At 47.6% G+C, this 11,822-nt stretch overlaps 1 protein-coding gene across 1 annotated transcript in view; it reads left to right on the top strand.

The window, feature by feature from the left end:
* CRABP1 (cellular retinoic acid binding protein 1) overlaps positions 1–6,349 on the top strand; it is an 8,123-nt gene extending 1,774 nt beyond the window's left edge. Inside the window, exons 3-4 of the mRNA XM_017519362.2 lie at positions 1,478–1,591; positions 6,046–6,349. Coding sequence (XP_017374851.1) covers positions 1,478–1,591; positions 6,046–6,096 — 165 coding nt within the window. The 3' untranslated portion in view covers positions 6,097–6,349. The remainder of the gene's footprint in view (positions 1–1,477; positions 1,592–6,045) is intronic.
* Positions 6,350–11,822: the final 5,473 nt, after the last annotated feature.

Raw genomic sequence — 11,822 nt, 5'->3', positions numbered from 1 at the left:
AGAAAAGAAAAAAGTCATAACATTCCAGAGAGTGGGAAATTGTTTCTTTTACCTTTCCTGAGCAGTGCCTGGTCTGATCTCAGAATGGGACTCTCTGGGCACTGGGCCTGGAAGGACAAAGAAACAAAGCCCCCAGAAGCAGGCTGATCCAGGAGGCAATCTGTGCCTCCCAGAATTGCCATAGCCTGAAAATGATGTCCACGCTTGCAGGGATCTGAATCCCAAACTCTGCTGCAGAAACAAAGATCAGGACAGCATAGAGTGAAGGGCTGGGAGTCTAAGGGAGGAGGCTTGGCGATATGCAGGGCTCAGTTTGGGGACATCCAATGGTGGCTGCTGTCAGGGAGGGTAATTCTGAGTTTTAAAAAATTAAAGGTTCACACAACAGCCTGGAGAGTGGAGTTTTCTGCACCCCCATCCCCCACACCTTGCCTAATGAATGTATCCCATGTGTTAGTTAAAAACTGATTATATGCACATTCAGCTCTGGCCCACCCTCCAGCCCAGCTGTACCACACTTGGCTTTGTGCAGACACTGGGGAAAACTTCAGGAAATCCCTTCTTTCACCTCCAACCTCCAAAAGCATGAAGCCCCTTCAGATTGATTTGCTTTTTAAAAGTTTTCTAAAGGGATGTAACCTGGAAAGTGGAAGCATTTTAACCCTCAGAGCCAGAGACACCCAGGTATATCAGCGTAGGGGTGAACTACACCTGATAAGGAGTGGACAGAAAGGACGTTCCTATCCCAAAATCCATTCAGGGAATCAGGCTCCTGATCTGCTCATGACAGATGTGCTTACAAAATTCGTGCTTAACTGTTGTAAAATGTCATGGTTCTGATTGTGAAGATTCTTGCTTTTAAAATCCTGAGGTCAGGAGTTCGAGACCAGCCTGACTGACATGTTGAAACCCCATCTCTACTAAATATACAAAAAAATTAGCTGGGCCCGGTGGCAGGCACCTGTAATCCCAGCTACTCAGGAGGCTGAGGCAGGAGAAATGCTTGAACCTGGGAGGTGGAGGTTGCAGTGAGCAGAGATTGTGCCACTGCACTCCAGCCTGGGCAACAGAGTGAGACTCCATCTCAAAAAATAAATAAATAAAAATAAAAGTAACCCAAATTGTTTGAAGGGGTAGTTAATTTTTATATAAATGAATCATTTCATGCTCTAAATTTTATTCCTATAGATGTAAAGCATACCTAAGACCTTGCTACTTCAGTAAGAGAGACTGTGTGTGTGTGTGTGTGTGTGTGTGTGTGTGTATGTGATACAAGGTGTATTTATACCCCTTAAAATCTGTGACCAGCACTCTGAATTTGGACTTCATAAGGCTCAGCAGAGAAGAATCTGTGGCCTGCTGACAGGGACCATGTGTTGATCCTCTCTGCACAGCAATTATTTTTCAATGCTCATTGTTGTCCCTGCTCCCGCTGCTGAGACTGTAATTAATGTCACTAATGGTTTCCTGCCTGCAGAGTTTAGCCACTTGGGAGAATGAGAACAAGATCCACTGCACGCAAACTCTTCTTGAAGGGGACGGCCCCAAAACCTACTGGACCCGTGAGCTGGCCAACGATGAACTTATCCTGGTAGGGGACCCTTGACCCCCAAATAATCCTGGAGTTCCCCCAGATGGTGCCTGAGGTGGGCCCCACAAATATGTCCTCCTCACTCGGGCATTCAGAGAAAGACACCATTTGCCCTGGATTAAAATCAGAGCAGAAAACCCGAGATGACAGTTGAGGTCAGAGGAAATCATTGTTAAATCGTTGGTAGGAAAGAGGAGTCGCTCAGAGGGCGGAACAGGGGCTCGGGCTGGAGTGCCTGCCACTACCACACTGACACAGCCTGGGGCTCGTGGCGTGCTTTAAGCCCAGCTCCCCTCTTATCAGGCTGGAGTGCCTGAGCTCTGTGAAATCCCCATGCTCACACGGCAGAAGGGTTTTTTTTCCATTCTCTTTTCCCCTTTTGCTGGCTGGGAAAGGTTTCAGTAATTTTTATCACATCAGCCCTCAGAACCTTAGAGAACATTTTTACCTGTGATTTGCAGACTCCAGTGGCCTTTGGGAGCCAGGCAATGAATGCTAATTTGGGAAGTGTCTGAGTGTAACACAGTGTGGAGAGATGAGCGCCTTTAGAATTAGAAAAGGTAGGCTTGCCCTTAAAAGTATTCAGACTGGCCAGGCACGGTGGCCTGTAATCCTAGCACTTTGGGAGGCTGAGGCAGGCAGATCACTTGAGGTCAGGAGTTCGAGACCAGTCTGGCCAACATGGTGAAACGCCGTCTCTACTAAAATACAGAAATTAGCCAGGCATGGTGGCACGTGCTTGCAGTTCCAGCTACTCAGGAGGCTGAGGCAGGAAAATGGCTTGAACCCAGGAGACGGAGGTTGCAGTGAGCCGAGATAGTTCCACTGTACTCCAGCCTGGGCAACAGAGACTCTGTCTCCAAAAAAAAGAAAGTATTCAGACAAAGACATTTTAAACACCCACTCCTAGCCAAACAAAACTTACCTGGTGAGCCCAAATTAGAACCTCTAATTTAAGCACACACTTCCTTGGACTTTTTAGATAGGGAACGAAGGAAGGGCGAGGGCAGAGCAATCCCCATCACGCTCCCTTTGTGTTTCGGAACTGGCTGGGATGGGTGGCTCACACCTCTAATCCCAGCACTTTGGGAGGCTGAGCCCAGGAGTTTGAGAACAGCCTGGGCAACACAGTGAGACCCCCATCTCTACAAACAAAACAAAACAAAACAACAACAACAACAGAAAACAAATTAGCTGGGTGTGGTGGCGCAAGCCTGTAATCTCAGCTGTTCAGAGGCTGAAGTGGGAGGATCACTTGAGCCTGGGAGTTTGAGGCTACAGCGAACTGTGATTGTGCCACTGCATTCCAGCCTGGGCAAGAGCTGAAACCACGTCTCAAAATAAAAAAATAAAAAAAGGGACCTGGCACGGTGGCTCACGCCTGTAATCCAAGCACTTTGGATGCCAAGGCGGGCGGATCACCTGAGGTCAGGAGTTCAAGACCAGCCTGACCAACAAAAAAAAACCCCGTTTTAAAAAAAAAAAAAAAAAAAAAAAAAAAAATCAAGATTTTTACAACCACTCTTTTCTTCTGGAGTAGAAAAGGGAAAAGCTGTTTTGGGTAAGCAGGAAATTATATCCTTTGTTCTCCATTAGGTACTTTGTTAACCTCTGTTCCATCTTAGTGAATGTCACCCTGAAATGCTGTGAATAGGAGGCTGCCTGCTGAAGAGTGCTAGGAAGGGACTTGCAGTGTGACCTGGGCATGGCCCTTCCCTTCCCAAGCTCTTTCTCCTGCTATACAATGAGGGGTTGAGCTCCAGCCTGATCCCTGAGGTCCTGCTCAGCCTTGAAATTACATGTTTATTCTGCAAGAAGACCCTAAATTGAGCTATTACGTGAACTGAGACTGCTAGATCTTTCCCTCTCCCTCCTCTTGTCCTTCCCTGGGATGATTTAACATGCTTTCTCCTTTCACAGAGAAAGGACTGGCTTAATTTGCAACCTGGTTGATATTGTTTCCAGGGACGGGATACTTGCTGGGCTTGGGGGAGCAATTTGAGGCTGAGACGTGGAAATTTAGGAGAAAAGGCACATATGGTTTACTGGCACCAGAGACAGCCAAGAGGGAGGTGATTTTAGAGTTTTTGAGTGTAGCTGACGGTTCAGGAGGCTCGGTTTGCTCTGACAAAGCATGATTTTATTAACTTGTGTAGCATACATGCAGCCGGAATCACAGGCCAAATTCTGCTACAGGGACCCCATCACTCTCAAATCCTCCCTCCCCCAACTACAGTTCTAACCCTGCATCCTTCCCGGGCACAGCAAACATATATACAAGCCTCAAAGGGAAAGGGAGCATTAACTCTTGGCATTTGGGATCTGAAATGTGGGCTTTTGTTTCAAGGGTTATTATCACTAATAAATCTAAAACGCAGGGAGATGCAGTCTCCATATAACAAGAGGTGATTATTCTAGTTAAGTTGAAATAAGCTCTCCCAGCGCCAACAGTAAATTGCCCCCAGGCTATAAGTTGCATTCCTTTGAAAACTGAGTATACTCCCTCAAACCACTCTGGAATATTCTACAGAGAGTTTCTGTTGGGAACCTCTAAGCATAGTTTGCAGGCTGAGAAGGCCACTTCAAATGTGGTTGGAAATGCAGCAATTTCTTCTCGGATCATGAAGCCATTTGTTAGCTGGGGAGAGCTGTCAGCTAGAGAGAATAGTTTCTCCAGGGTACAGCGTCAAATCCCCAAATGCTGGCATTCCATTTGACAGTCCATGGCTGTAGGACTTAAAGAATTATGGAAAATGCGCATAGTTCCGAGGCATCCAGACATCTGAGATGCAGACTTAAGGTGGGAACGCCATGCCCCACGCCACCTAACATACAGAATCACCTGCATTTCTTCCTGATAGAGAAGAGGCTAGGACAAAGGTATCCAGAAGAGGTATAACTGCCAGTCTGGTCAGGAGATCCCTAGCATGAAAAGAAGCTAGTGGCTGAGGGTGGTGGCTCATGCCTGTAATCCCAACACTTTGGGAGGCTGAGGTAGGTGGATCACTTGAAGTCAGGAGTTTGAGACCAGCCTGACCAATATGGTGAAACCCCATCTCTACTAAAAGTGCCCAGGAATTAGCTAGACGTGGTGGCATGTTCCTATAATCTCGGCTACTCGGAAGGCTGAGGCAGGAGAATCGCTTGAACCTGGGAGGCAGAGGTTGCAGTGAGCCGAGATCATACCACTGCACTCCAGCCTGGACAACAGAGTGAGACTCTGTCTCAAAAAGAAAAGAAGCTAGGGATGGGCATCTGCTTCCCTCGTCTCCAAGTACTAGAAGTATTTCCCTGAAGCACACGTGTCGGGATAACGTTTTAGCATATGTTCCCTGACAGCATCTCAGGACCAACTAAGAGGTCAGGGCAAGAATATAAAGATCCTAGGACAGCTAAATGCTTCGTTCAGTGGTTTTAACATCGCTTTAATTTCAGGCCACTCTGAGAATCTGAAAAGGACCTTCTGGCAGATAAATGTACATTTGCAAACAAACATATGTCAGGTCTACAGAGGGGAATTTCTTTTTCTTGTTTTTGTTTTGTTTTTTAACACATGTATTGCTTTCCCTGTTCTAACTGCGTGTGAGAGGCCCAGGAAACCAGGCCTGTGGATCATTGCTAGTTTTTGGAAAAAGTTGAGACAGTTTACTTATGGGCGATATCATTTCAGGGGCCAGCAGAAAAATGTTCTCTTCCATCTCTGTAATGATGCATGTCCACCCTACAGCAAACAAAGAGCTATAGAATTTTAGCTGGAAGAACCTTTGGGATGATCATCTTGTCAATCCCACCCTCTCCTCAACACCACCCCCTGCCAGCCCCTTTCCCCAAGAAGCCAAGAGAGGAAGATCTTTGCCCAAGCTTCGCCAGCTGTGAGTGGCAGGGCTCGGTTTGGATGCCGTTGCTGTGCTTTTACAGCTGAGACCAATTTTCTAACTTGCAGGTGACTCGAGTATTACATACACAGCATCTCAGCCTGTCTCCCAGATTAGATGACTGCTTCCTGGAAAGCAGTTCTATTCCACCTCCAAAGCAAAGAATAGAACTGCTGTGAGTGCTGGACCCTGTGGCCCCAGCTGCTGGAACGTCTATCTTGAAGTCATTTGAAAAGAGACAGAGCCACTTCAGAAATGTCCATTATGACATTCTTCCCCTTTGGGTTTAATTTTAAAATCAAAACTTCTGGCATTGCTTATGTCAGCATTTTACAGGTTCCAGAAGCAAAGAAAAATGGTATATAACATAATTCTATACCCTGGTTACCTCTCTGCCAATAGAGCTTAAGGGGGAAAAAAAAATCCCTTAACACTTAGCATGAGCACACACACAGGAAATTGAATGTCTGTTACAAAGAGTTTTTAACAGGGCAATAAGTGGCCTTATTACTGATATGCTTTAAACATTTTTGCACAGGCATCTGCACTGATTGGTTTTCCTTTCCTCCTTCTCTGCAGACGTTCGGCGCCGATGACGTGGTCTGCACCAGAATTTATGTCCGAGAGTGAAGGCAGCTGGCTTGCTCCTACTTTCAGGAAGGGGTGCAGTTTCCCCTGAGGAATATGTCGTAGTTCTAAGCTGCCGGTGGACCGCCCTTCCCCCGTATCAATATTAGATGATCCCATTTTCCCTATGACAATGTTGTAGTGCCCGCCCCCCCACACACCCCCCTAGGCCTCAGTGCCCCTTGTATCCCTGGTGCTCCATAGTTTGGCATTTGCACGGTTTCAGAAGTCATTAAACTCGTTGGACATGTGTCAAGGCTTTTCTCGTTTTTGGTTTGCCTCTTCGGTTTCAACATGGGAGTCACTGTGCGCTTGCTGTCCTCAGCACTGTGTCGGTCTGTGCGGTGCTCTCAGCCTCTGCCTGCTGGCCTCGGTGTGGGGTTTTGAGCGTACATCGGCAGTTGCAAGCTGGGCTCTCGCAGACTGGCTAGATCCACACCGCAGATCCAGGTGTGAATCCACCTCCCAGCGTGGCTATTTAATTGAATTACTTGGTATCATTAGTTCCCAGAAGGAAAGGACACATTTAACTGGAGAGAGCTCATAATGAAGAGACTGTTTATACCGGCAGGATGAATAGAGCCAGCAAAGGATGGGGAGGCATCCAAAGACTAGCAGTGGAGGGAGCCACCCCCAGGCCTGAAAACAGAAGGGAAAGAGGGGTCACCAGACCATGAGAGCTATAACCCAGGAGAGGGGCCACTGCCAAAACTATGGTCCCAGTATTTATGGGGTCAGGGGAAGCTCGGCTTGGAACAAGGGGGATAAATATCCTAACCTCCCGCCTTTCAATCTCTACCTATTCTGTTCATTGGCCAAATCCAATGGAATGGAGAGGGCAGGGAAGAGGGTGCTGTTCACAGGTGTCACCCTCCCAGGTGTGGCCAGGGGGAGAACGGATCTGAAAGTGCACACGGACAACAACCCACACAGCTGCTAACTTTTAAATTTGAAAATCAGTAGATTTCACAGTCTGACTCTTTCCTTAAATGAAAAATTGGGAAAATCTGGTATCTCCAGACCTACATTTCCACAAGGCAACAACTGGCCGGACAGCTTCCCGTTTTTAAATGGAACTCATATCCTCTGCTTCCCCTTAGACCCCATCCTTGCCCCTGCCTCATTTACATTGCCTGCCTGGCTTCTGTCCCTGCCATCCTAAGCACAAGTGTTCTCAGCAAAGCTGGATCAGAGTATGCCACCCAACAGTGTTTGGGCATGAATGAGGCCAGGAGACCCTCCAGAGCTCACACCCTGGCAGGGCAGACATCCAAGGCCCAGCTGCTATCACCTGAGTGTGAATGAGGACACAGTTTACCTGAGACTTAACCCCTCCCCAGCCCAGGGCCCTTGGCTGAAAGGATGAAAAAACCTACACAAATGGCCAGGCGCGGTGGCTCACACCTGGAATCCCAGCACTTTGAGAGGCCGAGGCAGGTGGATCACGAGGGCAAGAGATCGAGACCATCCTGGCCAACATGGTGAAACCCCGTCTCTACTAAAAATACAAAAAATTTAGCTGGGCGCGGTGGTGCGCGCCTGTAGTCCCAGCTACTCGGGAGCTGAGGCAGGAGAATCGCTTGAACCCAGGAGGCAGAGGTTGCGGTGAGCCAAGATCGCTCCATTGCACTCCAGCCTAGGCAACAAGAGCAAAACTCCGTCTCAAATAAAAAAAAAAAAAAGAGAAAAGAAAGTGTGGGGACTGAGCTGGCCACATGAGAGAAAGTGGGCAAAGCAAGCAGGTCATGCGGGAAGAATGAAGCTGGGATATCTGGGCTCTGCCCGTAGGTACTGGGAACTCAACGCCACTGTGGATGGGCTAAGTGAGACCTCAGACACCTTGGTCTACACCTTTCCGCATTCCCACTGCTTCATGTCTTCTCCATATCTAGCTTTGCTCCATAGAAGCCCTGCCCTGCCATACCATGATCGTTCTGTATAAAGGAGCAGGTCCTGTTGAAGGGAGGATGAAGGCCTTTCCATTACGAGTTTTCTTCAGATCAACTTTCACAGAGGTGGAGGAGCAGAGCAGAGTAAAGGGGGCTACCAGCTGTAACGTTCACCCTGCCTGACAGCCAACAGGCATGGGTGGGGATATCTGGATGACTAGCTGAAGTGACTGCAAATGCCCGTAGTTAACAGACTCAGAACACTGGCTGCATTCTGGTTCTCTGGAATCATTCCTTTTGCATTTTGCAGATAAAAAGCACAGTGTTTCTCATTCCGTCATGGAACACCTCTTTTGAGACCTCTGTGTTCCGTGGAAACCAGTTTGAAAATTGCTGCTATAATCATCAGCCCTGAAACATTTGTGTGCATGCACATTGCATATGATATATGCTATATACACATACCTAGGATTAAACCTACACTGTCATCAGGATATTCTCACTAAAACATTGCTCTAAACTTGTCACTCCCCTGCTAAGCAGTCCCCACAGTCTATAGCAGACAGGTCAAACTCTTTGGCCTGACATTCAAAGCTCTCCATGATTTGGCCTCACCAGGTAAAATAGAAAGAACAAGGGCTTTGGTGCCTGTCAGAGCTGCTGTCAAATCCTGACCACACTTTTAATTTGCAAGTACTAGAAACCCAACCACAACCAGTCCCAGCAAAATAGGAATGTACTCTGCTACGACATAGATGAACCTTGAAAACATGATGTCAAGTGAAAGACGCCAGCCACAAAGGACTGCATGCTGTATTATTTGATTTATATGAAATCTCTTGAATAGGTAAATCCATAGAGACAGGAAGTAGACTGCTGATTGTGTAAGGCTGAGGGTTTTGAGGGGAAATGGGGAATGATTGCTGCACATTTCTTTTTAGGGTAATGAAAATGTTCTAAGATTGATGTGGTAATGGTTGCACAACTCTGTGAATAAAAACCATGAAATGGTACACTTTAAATGGGTGAATTGTATGCTAAGAGAATTATATCTCAATAAAGCTGGCTGGGTGTGGTGACTCACTTCTGTAATCTCAGCACTTTGGGAGGCCAAGGTGGGATGATTGCTTGAAGCCCGGAGTTTGAGACTTGCCTGGGCAACATAGTGAGATCCCCAATCTCTAAAAAAAAAATACAAAAATGTGGACAGGTGCAGTGGCTCACACGTGTAATCCCAATACTTTGGGAGGCTGAGGCGGAAAGATCACTTAATGTCAGGAGTTTAAGAGCAGCCTGGCCAGCAAGGTGAAATCCCGTCTCTATAAAAAATACAAAAATTAGCCAGGCGTGGTGGCACGTCCCTGTAATCCCAGCTGCTCGGGAGGCTGAGGCAGGAGAATCGCTGGAACCCGGGTGATGGAGGTTACAGTGAGCTGAGATGACACCACTGCACTCCAGCCTGGGCAATAGAGCAAGCCTCCATATCAAAAAAAAAAAAAAAAAAAAGAAATTAACCAGGCACCTATTGTCCTACCTACTTGGGAGGCTGAGGCCAGAGAATCACTTGAGCCTGGGTAGAGACCTTAGTGAGCTATGTTCACACCACTGCACTCCAGCCTGGGTGATGGAGTAAGAACCTGTAAGAATGAAAAAGAAAATAAAAAGAAAGATAGCGATTTTTTTTTCTTGAGAGCATGTCTCACTCTGTCGCCCAGGCTGGAGTGCAGTGGCGCGATCTCAGCTCACTGCAAATTCTGCCTCCCCGGTTCAAGTAATTCTCCTGCCTCAGCCTCCCGACTAGCTGGGCTTACAGGCGCCCACGACCATGCCCAGCTAATTTTTGTATTTTTAGTAGAGACGGGGTTTCACCATGTTGGTCAGGCTGGTCTCGAACTCCTGACCTCATGATCTGCCCACCTTGGCCTCCCAAAGTGCTGGGATTACAAGCTTGAGTCACTGCGACCGGCCCCCACACCCCTTCTTTTTATTTTTTTAAAGAAATGTATTGGGCCGGGAGCAATGGCTTAGGCCTGTAATCCCAACACTTTGGGGGGCCTAGGCAGGCGGATCACTGAAGTCCAGGAGTTGGAGATAAACCTGGCCAACATGGTGAAAGGCCGTCTCTACTAAAAATACAAAAAAATTAAGCTGGCGTGGTAGTGCGTGCCTGCAGTCTCAGCTACTCGGAAGCTGAGGCAGGAGAATCACTTGAACCTGGGAGGCGGAGGTTGCAGTGAAACAGGATGGCACCACTGCACCTCATCCAGCCCTGGGCGACACAGCTAGGCTCCATCTCAAAAAGAAAAAAAAAGTACTATTGACTTTCTTGGTTGTGAGGAATGTTGGGGAAGCTCTCAGGACTGAAGGAAGAACTGCAAGGACTGAGCTTTGGACACAAAAATCTGAACCCAGAGGCCCCTGAAATTCCCGTCTCCATCCGTGTCTCGCTCCATCTTGATTTCCTTATGCAGCTGGTTTGAGTCACATGATAACCCTGGCCCAATCACAATTAGGAAAAAATATAGTACACTGATTGGCCAGGCCTGGGTCATGTGACGCCTCCCCGCGCCCCAACCCCAGCCAGATGTTAAGCCTGAGAAGCAGATGAAGGGGAATAGCGGGAAACAAACTGGTTGGATGTGAGCTGTGGTCCCCGCCATCCACCAGGCTGGCTGGAAGACTTTGGGGACCTCATGTTACCAGTCTGAGCTTTGCCTGGCCTAGCTGATGTGGAGATTGAGTTAAGGTATGTGAAGTGCTGGGAGCTTTATAGGTTTCTACCTAAACCTGGCACTCCAGCCCCATGGGTCCAAACCTTGAGTCCACTTCTCTGGACCTCTCTGATCTTTTACATGTTCAAGGCCAGCACCCTCCGTTAGGGCACCTTCTCTGCTGTCCCTATCCCCAGAAGTGGGAGGGCGTTTTTGTTTTTGTTTTATTTTTTGAGACAGGGTCTTGCTGTTGCCCAGGCTGGAGTGCAGTGGAGTAATCATGGTGTGATCATGGCTCACTGCAGCCTTGAACTCCTGGGTTCAAGCAAGGACCACAGGTGTGTGCCACCATGCCTGGCTAATTTTTGTATTTTTTTTTTAAAAGATGGGGTTTCACCATGATGGCCAGGCTGGTCTTGAACTCCTGACCTCAGGTGATCCACCTGCCTTGGCCTCCAAAGTGCTTGGATTACAGGTGTGAGCCACCACACCTGGCCAATTTTTGTATTTTTTGTAGAGACTGGGTCTCACTATGTTGCCCAGGCTGATCTCAAAGCCCTGGCCTTCCAAAGTACTGAGATCACAGGTGTGAACCACTGTGTCTGGGCCCAGCGTACACTGCTCAGTTGACGAGGGCACCAAAATCTCAGAAATTACCACCAAAGTATTTATCCATAGGCCAGGTGCAATGGCTCATGCCTATAATCTCAGCACTTTGGGAGGCTGAGGCGGGCAGATCATTTGAGGTCAAGAGTTGGAGACCAGCCTGGCCAACATGGTGAAACGCCATCTCTACAAAAAGTAGGCGTGGTGGTATGTATCCCAGTTACTCAGGAGGCTGAGGCAGGAGAATCACTTGAACCCAGGAGGCGGAGTTTGCAGTAAGTCGAGATAGTGCCACTGCACTCCAGCCTGGTGACAGAGTGAGACTCCATCTCAAAAAACAGAATAAAACAAAACAAAAAACTGATCCATGTAACCAGAAACTACCTTTTTTCCCAAAACTACTGAAATAAAAGAATTTTTTTTAAAAAGGAGCAGACGGGAGAGGAGGAGGGCGGGTAGCCACTGTTTCTTTTTCTTTTCTTTTCTTTTTTTTTTTTTTTTGAGACAGAGTTTCGCTCTTGTT

The sequence above is a fragment of the Cebus imitator genome, unplaced genomic scaffold, assembly GCF_001604975.1.
Source record: "Cebus imitator isolate Cc_AM_T3 unplaced genomic scaffold, Cebus_imitator-1.0 Scaffold737, whole genome shotgun sequence".
NCBI classification, from domain to species: domain Eukaryota; kingdom Metazoa; phylum Chordata; class Mammalia; order Primates; family Cebidae; genus Cebus; species Cebus imitator.
This window is presented reverse-complemented; position numbering and strand designations above follow the sequence as displayed.